This window comes from Lontra canadensis, unplaced genomic scaffold, assembly GCF_010015895.1.
Source record: "Lontra canadensis isolate GAN:19392208 unplaced genomic scaffold, GSC_riverotter_1.0 scaffold5, whole genome shotgun sequence".
Lineage (NCBI taxonomy): Eukaryota > Metazoa > Chordata > Mammalia > Carnivora > Mustelidae > Lontra > Lontra canadensis.
The window spans coordinates 25,041-42,880 of NW_022630999.1; the positions used below are offsets into that span (position 1 = coordinate 25,041).

The 17,840-nt window shown below is 42.2% G+C and overlaps 1 protein-coding gene across 2 annotated transcripts in view; it reads right to left on the bottom strand.

The window, feature by feature from the left end:
• The window catches only part of MTMR12 (myotubularin related protein 12), a 68,492-nt gene that overhangs the window by 18,702 nt on the left and 31,950 nt on the right, over positions 1–17,840 (bottom strand). For both annotated transcript variants that reach the window (XR_004381936.1, XM_032851270.1), the window contains exons 4-8: positions 17,372–17,444; positions 16,492–16,622; positions 14,475–14,568; positions 10,756–10,885; positions 3,268–3,343 (exon numbers count right to left, since the gene is read on the bottom strand). Coding sequence is in view for 1 of the 2 variants with exons in the window: in XM_032851270.1 (XP_032707161.1) it covers positions 3,268–3,343; positions 10,756–10,885; positions 14,475–14,568; positions 16,492–16,622; positions 17,372–17,444 (504 nt within the window). In the remaining variant the exon portion in view is untranslated. The remainder of the gene's footprint in view (positions 1–3,267; positions 3,344–10,755; positions 10,886–14,474; positions 14,569–16,491; positions 16,623–17,371; positions 17,445–17,840) is intronic.

Genomic DNA, 17,840 nt, shown 5'->3' on the forward strand with positions numbered 1-17,840 from the left:
ACACTCTGCTGTTTGGTTCGAAGGATCTTCAGCAATGTTCACTCACCCCACAGCCAAAAAGATCAATACTCAGGGGTCGGAGAACAGCAGAGGATAGAGGGGGCCGAAGTCGCTAGCATGGGAGCAAGAACCTACATATGGTGCAGGTCTTCACTGAACGTAAGTAAAGGTAAGAAAAAACACACTAGCTGAAAAGTCAGAGTAAGAAAGCATGGAGATACGGAAATGTTCTGGAACTGGAAAGTGGTAATGGTTGCACAGCACTGTAAGTACACAAAAATGCCACCAATGGTAAATTTTATGTTCTGTGTACTGAGAGCTCTGTGCTCCCTGGGGAAATGTGTCAATTCCATCTTGAAAAATTTCTTCTGTTGTCCAGTCATGCAAACTCCACGACCAACTTTCAGGACATATCTAAAAAAAAGTGAGAACACCTTCCTACTACTTTATCAAAGTTATGCTGCTGGCTCCCCACTCTGGTCTCATCAGAACATTTTCTACTTCTCTGCCCTAAGGCCTGGCTAGAACACAGTACCCAAGTTTCAACGCTGGACGGAGAGGTACCCTGTTTGCACACATAGAGACAATTCACCTTTGTTTCTTCCCACAGAGCTCACCTTTTCCTCCATCTAGCTCTGAAAGGCTAAAGAATGAAGACCGTCATTTTCGTTGTTCAAAAACAGTGATTCTCAAAATGTAGTCTACAGATTGGGGCAGGGGGTCCCAAGATCCTTTCAGGTGGTCTGAGAATAATACTAAGAGGTAACTTGTCCTTTTCGCTGTGCTGACATCTGCACAGATGGTGCCAAAGCCCTGGCGGGTGAGACTGCGGGGGCCTTTGCACCAGTCAAGGCCCTGCTGCCAGAGGGCACTGGCCACCACTGCATTCTTCACGGCCCCACGCTCACAGAAAAAAAAAAAAAGTTTTACTTGAGAATGTCCTTAACGGATGACTAAAAATTACTAGTCTTACTAGTCTTGACCATTACAGATTAATATTCAATATTAACAGGCTTTATAATTGCTCTGATGGAGTGGGAAGTACACTCCAAGTACACTCCACTGTACAGAAGTACAGTGTTTGTCTTGAGGAAAAGCACTTATGTGACTGCGGTTAAGAGGTGAACCGGCTGCCCTCTTCATGGACCTGAAAGAATAAGTGAGAGTCAAACACTGGGTGTTCAGACTTTGCTATGCAGCAGGTGTCCATCTTCAAAACAAAAACAAAAACAAAAAAAAAAAGAAGGAAGTGACCCTATCACTTCAAGGAAAACAACCGACAAATTGTTGCAAATGATAAAAACTGAAGTTTCATACAAAAATTAGAACTGTGGAAAACTAATCTCTGCCTCTAGCTAGACAGCTTCCCAAAACATTTTCTGATGAGACAAGGGTGATGTTAATTTTTATGTATGTAATTTTATGTATGTAATTACGTATGTATGTATGTATGTAACTCTTCAAGTTTGTAAAATTTATGTAATTTTATGTGATGTGATTTTTATGTAAGGAAACATACTAATATTTGGATGATCTGTATAACCCCCTGAACCAACACTTTCCACATGACCACCAAATAGGGTCATAAAATCATGTTTTAGGACCTATTCCAAGTACAAGACAGACCCATGGATTTTAATTTAGTAAAGAGTGAAAAATTCATTATGTTTTCAGATTCTTTTTTTTTTCCCCCGAAGATTTATTTATTTGTCAAAGAGACAGAGCGAGCACGAGTGGGGGAATGGCAAGCAGAGGCAGAGGGAGAAGCAGGCTCCCCACTGAGCCAGGAGCCCGATGTGGGACTCAATCCCAGGACCCCGGGATCATGACCCGAGCTGAAGGCAGACATTTAACCAACTGAGGCATCCAGGTATTCCATATGTTTTCAGATTCCTTACTGCCATTAACCTTTATGAAACCACCACTTCTCATTTTTTTGGCATACCATCAAAGAACAATATTCTGAATTATTTGAAAAGATGAATAAATACTCCTCCCTTTCCCTAATATGGATCTGTGTGAGGCTGGATTTTCTTCATGTACTTCAACCAAACCCTAACATTCTATAACAGATGAATAAAACATACAGAAAAAAGAGTCCAGGGGTCTTCCATATTTAAAAATGTAAAACACTGCTGTTGTTTTTGTTTTGAACAATAGTTATTTTTCACAAAAATGTGTTATTTACACTAACATGTAATAAGTTTATTGCTAAAATAAACAAAAATTTTTTGTTTAACATTTCATATGGTGAATATCAAACAATATAAACAAAAAGTCTTTGAAATCCTCAATAACTTTTTAGAGTATAGAGTGCTGAGATCAGAATGTATGAGAACCACTGCTCTTAATCAAAGGTTACAAAGTAGTGGGACATGAGCCAACTCTAGCCCAAAGTCCTGTTTTTAAACATCTGAATCAGTTGCATACATTTAGAAATCGGGGAAATTCACATCTTATGTAAAAATCCCTATCTCTGGCTTCTGAGAAATCAGGGTATCTGGCAAGACTAGGCCCATATTCCCACATGGCACGGACTGGCTGGCAGAGAAAAGCAGCCTTCCCTTTAACTCAAGGGGACGGTCTCTGGTTCATTGCAAGGGCCAAGCTCATTACCTGCCCTGCCTACATGGGCTTCTGGGCATGTGACCCCTAATTAAACATCTCGCCTCCCATACAGGAGTGATCTTTTTCATGAACGAGCCATGTGCATAGTACAGCATTTATTCATAATTCTTATTCCTTCCTAAATTCCCTGAAGGCTTGGCAACTCCCAACCACCAATTAGACACTGAAGGAACTGCCAGAGTCTTGCTTTCTTTGATCAGTGACACATTAAATATGGCTCCCATCCCAGTCTATTCTGTAAGAAGTAAATGCTCCATGTTGTCTCTGGGAGAAAACATGGCCACACCTACTCAAAAATCAATAGTGGGGCCACAAAGAATCTTAAATCCTACTATCTTCAAAGTGGGCGACTCAGCTTCAAAATAATTTCAGGTATAAAATCAGGCTGCCTTTCAACACTAGGCAGATCTGTAATCCTCTTCAAGCTCTAAGATGTTTCTGCCAAAGACTACTGCATCTGTGAAAACTTTAGAGCTGTCCCAGGGAAACTCATGTCTGAGAGACTCTTTTAGTGGGCCTCTGAGATATTTCTGGATCACTTTTGGACAGAGGACCGAAGCCAAGGGCCTTAAACAGAATAATCTGCCAGAATGGGTTGATGAGCAACCCATGGCTATTAGGGTTTCCAGATGTACTTACTGGTATGCCACGGCCCTGAAAGCATCGCACGTCCTCCTCGGGAAGAGGGGTGGGGACAACAAAGTATGCTGGCAATCTAGAAGAAAGAAATGTCATCAGTTTTAGTACTGGAATAATTCACTAAATATGAAAGCTCAACTTTAATGAACAGAGGAAGCGAAACAGAGTGGTAGGACACCACCCTTCTTTCCCTCCTAAGAGGAACCAGGGCAGATGAACTATCTCTGGTCTACCCAAATCCTAGCTCTGCCTGATTCTGTGTGACCCTAAGTAAGCTAGCCCACTTCTCTGGGTCTGTTTTCTCATCCATGAAATGAGGGGATTGAATGTATGATACCTACAAGTCTATGAATTTCAAAATTGGGAGTGATCTTTCTCATCACAGAGGCAATTAAGCACCCATGCTTTCAGTCAGACTAATATAAAAACCAATAATTAGGGGTGCCTGGGTGGCTCAGTGGGTTAAAGCCTCTGCCTTCGCATCAGGTCATGATCCCAGGGTCCTGGGAGCGAGCCCCGCATCGGGCTCTCTGCTTGGCAGGGAGCCTGCTTCCCCCTCTCTCTCTGCCTGCCTCTCTGCCTACTTGTGATCTGTTTGTGAAATAAATAAATAAAATCTTAAAAAAAAAACAAAAAACAACAAAACCAATAATTACAATGACTGCTGTCTAGACATTTTGCCAAGCATTCTGACAAACATTTAAGTGCTTCCTGTATGCCAGACTTGAAGTCCTTAACATAAATTATTCACTTTATCCTCCCTACAACTCTATGAGGTATGTACTACTATTATTCCATTTTACAGACAGAGACACTGAGACATCACCCCTGAGGCCCTTCATAGGTTATGCAACAAAGTAAGCATTAGTAGAGCTATGACCTGAACCCAACCAGTACGACTTCAGTTTCTATATGCGAAAATTTAGGTGGTAAAAATAACCTAACTGGTAGGAAGTGGGAAAATCAGGTTTTCAGAGTTGCAAAGATCAGAGATATACAGAGACACCATCTCTTCCTCTAGTTAGCAAATGCAGGTTTCTATTAATAAGAAACCTGCTAAGTTCCATCACCGTGGAGCTGAAAAACCCTTTCACTCAAAGAGCTTGAAATAAAGCCTCAGGGGAAGTAAGAAGGTGGTCTATGGTGTAAGAAGCACAATGGGAACAACCAGACAGCGTCTGTACACATGCTGCACGGAAGTAAGTCCCGTAAGCATCAGGCGTTGGGAGAGAATTGAGAAGGTTACCATGTGAATGTGATTGAGTCCCTACATTTATTCAATCCATAGTGAATGGAGCACCATTTTAAATACCAGCAAAATCTAGATTTTAGGAAACGATCAGAAAATAGCCTGGTTTCTTCAAATAAATTGCAAGAAAACCAATAATGATGGGAAGACCTACAGAGTAAGAGACGTGAGAAATCTATCAATCAATTGCAAGATATCAATGTCATTGAGTCTTCATTAATGATAAAATGGATAAAAGGATGAAAATTTTTCTAAAAATTTATAAAAACAATGGGGAAATTTTTGAACACTGACTTATGTTACTGAATGATATTGAGAGTTTTAATGTTAAAATCTGAAAAGTGTGTGATAATGGTTTTATGGTTATATTTATAAAAAGAGTCCTTAATTGTTAGAGAGGTATGCCAAAAAATTCATGAATGAAATGTGATGAGGTCTGGGATTTATTTCAAAATAATCCAAGGGAGGCACACAGAAAACAGGATTAGGTGAGTTAATAATTGTTGAAGGGGGGGCACCTGGGTGGCTCAGTGGGTTAAAGCCTCTGCCTTAGGCTCAGGTCATGATCCCAGGGTCCTGGAATCGAGCCCCGCATCAGGTTTTCTGCTCAGAAGGGAGCCTGCTTCCTCCCCTCTCTCTCTGCCTGCCTCTCTGCCTACTTGTGATCTCTGTCAAATAAATAAATAAAATCTTTAAAAAAAATAAAAAAATAAAAAATAATTGTTGAAGAGGGGGTGATGGGTAAAAGGGAATGCATCATATTCTCTTTTATACTGCTTGAAATTTTCCATTAAAAAAATCTTACAGGTAATTAAAAAGGAAAAAAGCTCTCATTATATTATAGAACCAGGTTTAGAAAACAGTGGACAAGGACAAGATACTTCAAACCACCAAAATTTTTAAGAATCATTTGACTTCAAAGTTTACTGTGTCCAGGATATTTTCTTCTAAGTCTGCTTTAATACATTGGTGGTAAGGCATCCCTTCATGTGTTATCACTGAAGTAAACACCACCCCCCCAAAAAAACTCTTCACAAATCAATGAAATCACAAATCATTAAAATCACATGGGAAGATTAAAAACCTCCCTATGTTCAGGCTCCCCCACAGGACTATGAAAATCAGAAGCTTGAAGAAAAAAATCCAAAGCTCAAAAGCTCCCCCATGTTCAAGGAGGACAGCTGAATATATGATACCTACAAGTCTATGAATTTCAAATGTTCTAGAGGATCGTGCTACTCCAAGTATGCAGCAGTGTCCTCTGGACAGCACACATTTCTCCAGCTCAACCTCAGATCCACTGAATCAGAATCTGCACATTAATCCCCAGGTGACTGAGGAAGCAGGGCGGCTGCCCGCAACCCACCAACAGACCACAGTTTCTCAGTCTCCACAGGAGAACTACCTGCGGGGAAGCTTTTGGGGGGTAGCCCTGAGTCTCAGCTCCATCCCCAGAGGCTCATTCTACACAGCTGCGGCCACAAGGTCTTAAGAAATTTGCATGTCTTCCCCTACTAGTACTAGTGAGGTTCAATTTTCTACCATGCTGGTTAGCTAGTTAATTTTCTCTTATTAAAAAGAGTCTTTCATCAAAGGGGAAAAATGCCAGAACCAACTGTATTAGCATATGCAGCACGCAGTCGCTCCAGAAAGGACACTGCACAGAGATGGACAGCTCTGCACCGGTGAGGAGAGTCTGTGGTGTCCTCTCTTGTCCCAGCGAACTACTAGGAGGTTCCATGGGCTCTCTGCTGTGAGGCTCCCAATGTCCACAAACAGCTAACTCTCTCTCCTTGGAGAGCTGTCATTTTAACTCACCAGGATGAGCTTTCAAACACAAAGTCAACAGCCCTTCCAAATACAGGACGACATCATTACTGAAGGAAAGATCTGCTCTGACCTATCCTTCATTAGGGTGAGGAAACTCTCAGAGGGACAGCAATGTCTTCCTGGAGCAGCATCAGTTCAGAGGCTCCCCTGTGTGATACATGCCCACAGGGTAATGGACCTTCTGATACCTTGACAGGGAGGCAGGATGAGAGTAAAAAGGCTTTTCAGGAGAAGGAAGACTGGTACTAGAAAGGTTAGGTCTGACCTTGGGAGAAGATGAAGTAGACGCTCAGTTTCCTGTTATCCAAACTGACTGGAGTGTCTGCTAACTACTGAAGGAAGGGTTTTCATTAATTTACTCATTCTGTTTCCTATTTATTGAGTGTCTCCTAAAACCAGGCACTGTACTTGGTACTGAGGATACAATGATGAAAAAAAAAAGTGTCCTTGATTCTCCAGAGCTGACAGTGGCAGAAACAAACATTTCCAAATGGTGACACAGATAAAAATAAACTCACAATTGTAGGAAGTGCTGTGAAGAGAGGCATGAGCACAAAGAAAGCCCTCACTGAGACCTGACCGAGTCTCGGGCAGGCTCCCTACAAAAGTGACACCTCAGCTAGGACCTGACAAATAAGAGGGAAGCAACACCCTTGCACTGCTAATAGCAAAAGGAGCATCCCAGACCGGAGACCACACAGAAAAGGCCCATGGTGGGGGGTCGCTATGATCAGAGGGGGGAGAGAGGGCAGTCAGGCAGGAGTCAAACCATGAAGGGCCATGTAGGTATTAGAGAATGGGTGCTGGGGGACCCAAGTGGATGGTGGCGACCATGTAGGCAGCACCACAGCGGTCCAGGTGAGAAACAAAGCACAGCTTGCCCTGTATCCTCCCCGAGACAAAAAAGGGTGGGGGGAGAGACTGTATGCATGGCTGGGGCAGTCCAAGGGGCGTGTGTTTGCGCTGACTGCTCTCACCCCTAAAATCTTTCTAAAGCTCCATTTTCCCTGCTAACCACTAATTAAAAGCTCCTTTCCCATGGGGCGCCTGGGTAAAACTCGGTTGGGTGTCTGATTCTTGATTTCAGCTCAGGACATGATCTCATGGGTCTTAGGATCAAACCCCACTTCAGGCTCCACATTCAATGGAGTTTCTGCTCAAAGATCCTCTCCCCCCCCACACACTCACACTGTGCTCTACCTGAAATAAAATAAACCTTTAAAAACTTCCTGCCCACCTGCCTTTTCTACCAGGTATATTTTTGATGTGCTAACAACCACACAAATACTAGTGAATTTATTTATTTCTATTTAAAAATAGTATTAATATTAATATAATACACTGACTATATTATTAATATATTATATATTAATATATTAATATTAATTTATCATTATATATTTTATACATTCACATTTTAATACCAATGAATTTAATCAGTATTGGCAGGATTTTTTAAAAACAATTCTGGGAATGGGGATGCCTTCTACCAGTGTCAACATCATTTTACAAACTATCACCTTCTCAGTGAAGGGGTTTATAACCCCTCTCTGAGCAAGAGCTAGCTTTCCCTTTTCAAGCTCTGGGACTGGGAAAGAGGGGAGGGGGAGAAGGGCAGGAAGGGGGATATGACATTTGCTCTGCAGGCCCCTCGCCACTGTCATTCTAGGTTGTGCTGTGTCAGGAGAGTTAAGTTTATAAATGTCTGACACTGGGGATGCCTTCGGCTCAGGTCATAGTCCCAGGGTCCTGGAGTGAGTCCTGCATCAGGATCAAGCCCCGCATCGGGGAGCCTGCTTCTCCCTCTCCCTCTACCTGCTGCTCCCCTTGCTTATGCTCTCTGTCAAATAGAGAAAATCTCTTTTAAAAAGAACTACAGATTTTATGACACTGCTAGCAGGATGTTGGGGAGTATGTTCCAAAAATGAGAAGATTCAAGCTTCTAAAAAAGGATTATGTAGAGGTGCCTGGGAAGCAGTTGGTTAAGAGTCCAGCTCTTGGTTTTGGCTCAGGTCATGATCTCAGAGTTGTGAGATCATGCCTCACATTGGGCTCTGCGCTCTGTGGGGAGTAGGCTTGAGATTCTCTCTTCCTCTGCTTTTCCTGCTTATGCACACGCGCATTCTCTCGCAAAAAAATAAATATAAAAAAAAATATCTAGAAGTCTTTTTTTTAGATTTATTTATTTGTTTAGAGAGATCACAAATAGGCAGAGAGGCAGGCAGAGCGAGAGGAGGAAGCAGGCTTCCCACTGAGCGGAAAGCCCGATGTGGGGCTCGATCCCAGGACCCGGAGATCATGACCTGAGCTGAAGGCAGAGGCTTAACCCACTGAGCCACCCAGGCACCCCGCAAATAAATAAATCTTAAAAAAAAAAAAGTACTGGGGCGGGAAGGCTCAGCGGGAAGCCTGCTTCTCTCTCTCCCACTCCCTCTGCTTGTGTTCCCTCTCTCACTGTGTCTCTGTCAAATAAATAAATAAAATCTTAAAAAAAAAAAAAGTACTATGCAGAGTCATCCTTTAAAAATGTAGGTCAGAGGCACCTGGGTGGCTCAGATTGTTAAGCTTCTGCCTTTGGCTCAGGTCATGATCCCAGGGATCATGGGATCAGGCCGCCACACATTGGGGCTCCCTACTCGGCGGGGAGCCTGCTTCTCCCTCACCCTCTACTGTTCCCCCTGCCTGTGTTCTCTCGCTCTGTCAGATTAATAAATAAATCACATAATCAAATTTATTTATTTATTTAATTATTTAAATCACTATTTAATTATTATTTAAATATTTAAATATTTCTTTATTTAATTAAATAAATTAAAATAAAATAAAAATGTAGGTCAGATCACATCCTGCTTCTGCTCAAGCTTTTCCTCACTGCGTGATAAATGCTGAAAGCCTTCTCCCCCTCGCCATCCAACCACCTTGCTCTGCCCTCACCTCACCCCCTACTACTCAGATGGCTCCTCTCCAGCCCTGGACTCCTTGCTGTTCCTCATGGAAGCCAGACAACACTTCGCCTCAGAGTCTTTGCCTCTACTGTCCCTTGTGCCTGACCAACCTTCCCCACCAACACCTCCAGCACTCCCTAGCCCCTGTGATCTGTTTTTCCCCATAGTACTTATGACCTTTTCATACTCTCTAATCACTCATTTATTCTATCATTGTTTTCCTCCCACTACAGTGAAAGTTCCAGGAGCACAGAATTTTTAGGCTCTTTGTTTACTGCTATTATCTCCAGTAGCCAGGACACTACCTGGTACCCAGTGGCCATGTAAAGTTTCTTTGTTTTTAAGATTTACCCATTTATTTGGGAGAGAGAGAGAAAGAGTGTGCACACAGCGGGAAGGACGGAGGAGGAGAAAGAGAAGCAGACTCCGCACTGAGCACAGAGACTGATGTGGGGCTCCGTCCCACGACCCCATGGTCATGACCTGATCCAAAACCAAGAGTCACACACCTAACCGACTGTGCCACCCAGGTGCCCCATCAAAGATTTTTATTGAATAAATGAAGTGCTAAGAAAAAGGAAAGTAAATACACAAAACAAATTCAAAAATGTCTCTAATAGTTTTATACTTAGACTCTATATACAATGGTAAAAAAAAGATATAAATTCACTTTTGAACGTTTTAAGGGACACCTTAAGGGTTTCTTAAACACAGTATACGGTATCAACGTAGAAAATGCAGACCCCTCCTACACAGCTGATGGAAGTGTAAATGGTGAAGCCACTGTGGAAAACAGTCTGGCAGTTCCTCAGACAGTTAAACACTGAGTTACTATATGACCCAGCAATTCCACTCCTAGGAATACACACACACACGCACACACACGTGCGCGTGTGCATATGCACACATGCAAACTGTGCAAACAGTAAACAAATGCTCATTGCAGCATTATTTATAATAGCCTACCAACTGATGAATGGATAAATAAATGATAATATATTTATAATTAATAAATGATAAATAAATGAATTGATAAGTAACTATCCCTACCATGGAATATTATTCATCAATAAAAGAGAATGGAATGCTAATACACGCTACCATGTGGATAAGCCTTGAGAACATGATGCTAAGTGGAGAAGCCAAGCACAAAGACTACTTATTATTGATTCCATTTATATGAAATCTTGAGAATAAGCAAACTATGGAGATGGAAAGTAGATTAGAGGTTGCCTAGGGCTGGGGGTGCTGAGGGTACACGGGCAGCAACTACTAAGGGGGTATGACGTTTCTTCTGGGGCTGATGAAAACATGTGAAAACTGACTGTGGTGATGGCTGCAACCAACACCAACGCTGTGAACAGACTCCTAAATAGTGGGTACTTCAAATGTGTGAATTGCATGGCATGTGAATTCAATCTCAATAAAGTTTAAAAAAAAAAAAGCAGAGCACTGAATACTTACCTTTCACTGACATCATAGCCTTCATTGACACTCACTGCTTTGTACTTGACGTTGCCTTTGGTCCTCTCCAACTCCCAACACCAGTCCTTAAGTGTGTCAAACATTACAGTATGGTTCTTGGGATCGGTGGCTAACAAAATAAATTTAAAAGACAAAATCTGGTTGTGAGGTACAGGTATTTTAATGATATGAAAGTGGATCCTAAGCCCCAATTTTGTCTGCTAAGCCCATTTTTATCGAAACACAGCGAGTTCACTGCTTAATCCCAACCTTGTTCCTTTTTTGGTCATTAACCCAAAAATATGATGATGGGTCTTTTTATACTGGAGAAAAGGAGTTGTTCTCATTCCACTCCTTGCAAAAGTAATTTATAGCTCCATTTTCAGTCATCTGACCATGAGATAATTTATATAACATAAAAGATCCTGTGAAGCACTAGAAGACAGGCTTGGCACAAATGCTAAAATAATAAAATATTTTTAGCCCTACCAATATGTGCATAAGATGGCAAACTCATTTGAATAGCATGTCAGATCCCTGAATGTAATTCCTCCTTCAGTTTGCAGATGCTCTGCCAACAAAAGGATTGGCCCATGTGACACAGCTACTAACGGGCCATCATCAGATAGGACAGCTGTGCGGAGGGTCAGGGCTTGCTAGTCAAGGACTGCACCACGGGCATGGAGACTTCTGCCCCTCAGCCTGCCCTGCTACTACCCACTAGGTGGAAACGTCCAGCAGCACTATGCCTGCAGCCCAGCAGATGTGTCCTCTGTCCTCTCCTAAGCCACAGACTGCTGAGTGACACGCACGAAAACGGTCTCAGCTACTCAACACAAATCAGTTAATTCAGGCCCTTGTGCATCTCAAAAAACCCAAGCATTTTGGGGAAAAGAGTATTTGGTAAAACTCCCCATGCTATTTGTTAAAATAAAACCAGATCACAGTACAAACGGAAGTAAGAATAGTAATAAAAACAGCAGTGAAGCTTATAAAGCATTTGGCATGTGCCAGGCCCTGTTCTGAGTGCACTACATTAACTCAATCCTCACAGTCCTACGTAATATTAATTCCTCCATGTTACAGATGTGGCACAGAAGGGTCAAGAAACTTGCCTAAGGTCACAGAGCTAAAGAATGGCAGAACTGGAACCCAAACCCAAGCAGCTATAAAGAATTTCCATAGAGTAATAAACAACAAAAAAATCTCCCCATGGACACAAATAATAGTAAGACTCCTATTCAAGAGTAGACAATTCTTTCAGCAATGCAGGTAAGTCCTTCCCTAAAACGCCCTGTCACAGTATTCAGGACCTTTCAGCCAAAGCACATTTTGTGAATTATCAAGCCACAAAGTAACTGAAGATGTCCAGGCTGCAAAACCACCGACTCTACAAACCCCTACTAAATGCAAGAGCTAACTGGTCAATCAGCATCCATCAGTTATAAAATGACTTCTCAAAAAATGGGAGTTGAAAGGAGGATTAAAAAAAAAAAAGATGGAAAGTAGAATAAAAGGTGTCACATATCCTGGGCATCATGGCACAAAACAAATTAACTAACAAAACACCGGTAGGTGAAGAAACTGCCAGAGTCAGTCAAGGTAAGGGTTTTGGAACACAGATGAACACAGTCCTGGTGAGCCAAGAAACTGTCCTATACTGCATCTGGACCAAGAGTCAGGATATAAGGAAGAGGCAGAATTCCTAAAAATAGAGTATGGTTTTTCAAATGTAAACCCAACAGATGTTTACATAAGTTATAGTAATTCATAAATAAGCCATATCTTGTAGATCCCATATTGCAACAAGCTGTTGTAAGCCAGTTACTCCACATTTGCATGCAGAGCTACAGTGGAAGATTTGTAATTCACAAAGATGAACTTACTGAATTAAGGAACTATTTTATGTTCAGTATAACACTAGAGCTAAGCATTATCTTCAGTTAGTGTAATTCTCTGAACACAATCCACCCTGAATAACATGCAGTTACACTTTTAGTTAACCCTCATGTCACTGGGGTGGCTGGGTGGCTCAGTGGGTTAAGCCTCCGCCTTCAGCTCAGGTCATGATCTCTGGGCCCTGGGATCGAGCCCCACGTCGGGCTCTCTGCTCAGCAGGGAGCCTACTTGCCCCCCTCTCCCTCCCTCTCTGCCTACTTGTGATCTCTGTCAAATAAATAAATAAAATCTTTAAAAGAAAAAAAAAACCCTCATGTAACTGACTGCACCCCATGCATTTAACAATTTATAATCTTCACAACATTTCAACGGAGGCTTTAAACTGCTGTTTTTAAAGTGAGAAAACAGATGCCCCAAGAATTTAGTGTCCTCCCCAGGATCACGCAGCTACTGAGCAGTTGGGCAAGGATTTGAACTCAAGTGGGACAGACCCCAAAACTCACAGCTTTTCTACTAAGTCACCATAGTTCCCAAAATGCAACCTGCTCTCTCAGATAGCTACATCTCTGCACACACTGATCCTGCTGCCGAAAATACTCCTCTGTCCCCACCAGACACTCCCACATCCTCCCCGTCAGCTCCAGCACAGCCTGTGCCCCGCGACAGCCTCCCCCTACCACCCGCAGTGTGACCAGCCCCTCCACCAAAGGACACATCTCTCAGCTGTCTCTGCTTGACCTGATGCTCGCAGAGGACAGGGATTTAGTCCTATTCACTTCCATCCCCAAGTCGTGTCCCCCAGCAAGCATTCAAAAATGTTGACCCAATGAGCAGTTCAACCTTATCCTCCAGAAAGCACCATGTACCCTGTTAAACTAACACACCACTTCCGTGACGAAAAGCACATAGCGCAGAGTCACTCGACATCAACCTGACGTTCAGACTGACTGGCAGAGCGAGTACAGAGATCGAGGAGATAGAGAGAAGACAGACATCTGTGAACACCCTGTACAATGCTAGGCATTATTAATAGCTAATTCAAATGACCGAAGTTTCTTAGTTAAAAGACTGCTCCCTTTTTCAGTGAACCGAATGGAAAACATGTGGAATTTTACGTTACGTAACCATACTTGCTTTCTCATGTACAACTGTTCCATTTCCCCCAAAATATTTGCTACAGAGTATGTTCTGGTTGTTTAAAGGCTTTCTAGAATGCAGGATATTCTCTAGAGTGTTATGAAATGAAATAAAATATATTAAGGTGGAAAAAAAAAACCCAGCAACAAACAGGATTATTTTAAACTTGTCTGAATTTTGTTTCTCTAGAGTCTCACATTCCTCATTTTAATACGTTGATCTTATCCTTCAAAAGAAACAATCACACCAATAATCCCTCACGAAAAAGCAAATCAACCTTAAAGATAAATTAGAGCAACAAAGATCACAGGGAAAAAAAATAGAAACTTTTTTTTTTTTAAAGTAACTTGAATGACTTACCCAAGCAAGAAGCAATCAATTGCTAGGAAAGAGGAAGAAGAAACTCATGGATGAGTTGGTTTTTTTTTTAAGATTTATTTATTTATTTGACAGACAGAGATCACAAGTAGGCAGAGAGGCAGGAAAGCAGATTCCTGCCGAGCAGAGAGCCTGATGTGGGGCTCAATCCCAGGACCCTGGGATCATGACCTGAGCTGAAGGCAGAGGCTTTAACCCACTGAGCCACCCAGGCGCCCCCTCATGGATAAGTTCTTGTCTGCTAGTTTCAGGTAGGAATTTAAAGGGTGTGCCCACCTGCAAATTAGAACCCAGAAGACACTCACCTGTACTGTTTTGTGTAGCAGCTGCATAGGAAAACAGAAATAATCTTTTAAGCAGTTTAGGAGCCTGGGTATGATGAATTATGCCACTGACAATCTAGAAAAGAACCAAACAATGGGTAGAGTCATGCTTTTGGCAGATAAACACTGAGTTGTCTAGGTTTTCAGTCACGCTAATAGGCTCCTACGGGCAGCATGTAAACTCTGAGGTCTTTATATTATGATACTATCTTTTGGAATAACGCCAAGTAAACAGAATGTTAACAATTCTGTCTGGTTTTCTAAGAGCTTTGAATTTCTAGGGAAAGTTTAAAAATTTTATTTACTTATTTATTTGAAAGACAGAAAGAGAACAGGGAAAGGCATGGAGAGAGGGGAGAGAACCCCCGACTCTGCGCCAAGCACAGAGCCTGAGACAGTGCTTGATCCCATGACCCTGAGACCATGACCTGAAACCAAGAGTTGGGATGCTCAATGACTAAGCCACCCCGGGGCCCCTGAATTTCTAGGGAAATTTAAAAAAAAATTTTTTTTTTTTAATTTATCCATTCATTTGAGAGAGTGAGAGCACATGCTGGGGGCATGGGAGGAGGGAGAGGGGGAGAGAGAGTATTAAGGAGACTCAGTATGGAGACTGACGTGGGGCTCGATCTTATGACCCTGAGATCATGATCTGAGCCAAAGTCAAGATCAGGTGCCCAACCAACTGAGCCACCCTGGCGTCCCTGATTTCTATGGGAAAAAAAAAAAATTTTTTTTAAAGATTTTATTTATTAAAAACATTTTTAAAAAATTTTATTTATTTGACAGAGAGAGATCACAAGCAGGCAGAGAGGCAGACAGAGAGAGAGGGAGAAGCAGGCTCCCCACTGAGCAGACAGCCCAACGTGGGGCCCGATCCCAGGACCCCGAGAACATGACCCAAGCTGAAGGCAGAGGCTTGACTCACTGAGGGACCCAGGCGCCCCTCCCAGGGAAATTTTTAAAACATAGTCTCATTTCTCAATAGCAAGGTACTACAAAAACTTAAGTGCCACATTCAGATATACTCTAAAAAATCTGACACGTGTGACATAGAGCTAATATCAGACAATAGCCAAGACACTTAGCTATTCTGATCCACTTGTGGCCTTTAAGATCTTCTTCTAGAAAATCAGAATGAGAAATCAGTCCATTGTGCTTTTTGTTTCAAGTTTCCAAACAAAAGTATGTTTGGACAGATAACTAAAATCATCGTTCAAATGAAGTTTCTGGCTTCTCAGGGACTTTCCCTACATCCACCACTCTTTCCCTGCTCAGAATAGACACGGGAGTCATGTTTATTTTTCTAAGTGAGCCACCACACTGACTGAACGAAAACCAGGGAATTACCCGTAACTGTATAACTCAACTGAAGCCAGAACGACAGGGGAGCTGGCCCTCTGCACGGTTCCCCAGACGGGTTTACCAGGACAGTGGCAAGTTTTAAACCTTCGATACCTCCGTAAGAGAAACCGTAGAAGTTACAGGGACCACTGTAAGCAGTTCATCCAGTTATATATTCTGATTTGCTCCAGCAACCAGATTAAGTTGCCTTAGTGTCCAAAATCCCAGGCCTCATTTAGTAACTTGGCTTTGCCCATCTACCCCATGCACCTCTTCCTCCTTCCACATACTTCTACTTCCCAGATACGAACTCTCTCCAGGAGTTGGGGGTCTCTGTTAGTACTTTTTGGAAACGCTGTCAGATGTCGGAGAAGCAGCTTGCCTCCTGCCCCCGGTTTACCACCCCCCACTCTTCAGAGGACCCAGGAGAAAAATCATTCTGAACTCTAGGATTAAAGGCAGCGTGTGCCACATAATACACGAGCATGCTTCACCAAATTCTCTCTCAGTTCTACTCAAAGCCTGTGATTTTAAACCAATTCAGCTTTACAGAGTGAAATGCTCCCCCTCTGCTTCGTGCAATATAAGCAAAAAATAAGAGTCAGTGGTGACATGTGGCGGCAAAGAAAACCTCCAAATACATGTAACTAGTTACCCTTTTGACTTCCTCTTCTTTTGTGTACCTCAGACCAAAGTGGAACACGCGCAGGTCTTTACAGTGGATGATGAGTTTCTCAGGATATTTCTTCAGTTGTCCAAAGAGAGGCTTCTTTTTCTCATCAAACACTACACATCGATTATGAAATCAAGAAGGGAAATCATGTTGTAAGGCAAAAAGTTAGTGCTGAGGAAACAAGGCAGACTAGTCACACCTCTCAAGAGCAAGAGGAAAGGTGCTGCCTTCGATGTAACCGCCAGCAGGGGCCCCGGCTCTCTGACAATGGGCAGCGTTCTTCCTTCCTCTGGACAAGCTCAAAATGGACTGACTCCAGAAGCTAAGATTACAAAAGGTGGAAGGGGTTCAGGAGAGACACGCTGTCAGGACAGTCAAGTCCTGGGTTTATGGCCAGGGGCCCCTCCGGACATTCCTCTCCCTGCCCCAGAATTTGGACCGCACAGCACCTACTGGGGTTGGGATCATGATAAATGGCTACTGAGTGACTTATGAAAAAGCCCTTACTGCAAAAATATAGAAGCAAAGCAGAGAGGCTTGACCCTTAGCAGAAAAGACTCAGTACAGTGCTACAAACCTTTGTCAGATTAGTCTTTAGAGTAAAACCTACACACCTAACACAGCCATGGTATGATCTGCCTATAATGGCACTGCAGAACAGGTTCCAAATTCAAGTGCAAGCTCCTGCAGCTGGGTGGCCCCAAATAAGCCACTTTGTATCTCAATTTTCTCATCCATAAAACAGATTTAAACAAAATAAATATGTAAAGAAACTTTAATCAACTGTAAAGGACCGTAGAAATATTATCATTACCAGCTCTACTTTCAAAAGCTCTACTTTCCCAGGGGAAAAGATACTTACCCCCATAAATCTGATCAACGCAGTGGAGTGTGATGTCATTTTCCCCTATAACCTTATTCTTAAATTGGGTTTCCTAAAAGATACAAAAGGAAACAACTGTGACTCCTTTCTATGCCCTATTAAACATTTATAGGCAGAGCAAATCACCATTTTCCAAACTACACATTAGTAAAAACAGAGAGGGGGTAAAGAAATGGGTGAAGGTGGTCAAAAGGGACTAAGTGCTGGTTATGATAAAGAAATCAAGGGACGTAATGTAGAGCCTTGTGATTATAGTTACTAAAACTGCATTGTATATTTTAAAGTTGCTAAGAAAGATCATCTCATAAGGAAAAAAACTTCATGAGATAAGAGATGTTAACTAAACCTATTCTGGTAATCACTATGCAATATATACAGGTATCAAATCATTATGTTATACTCCTTAAAATAATATGATGTTATATGTTAATTATATCTCAAAGCAATT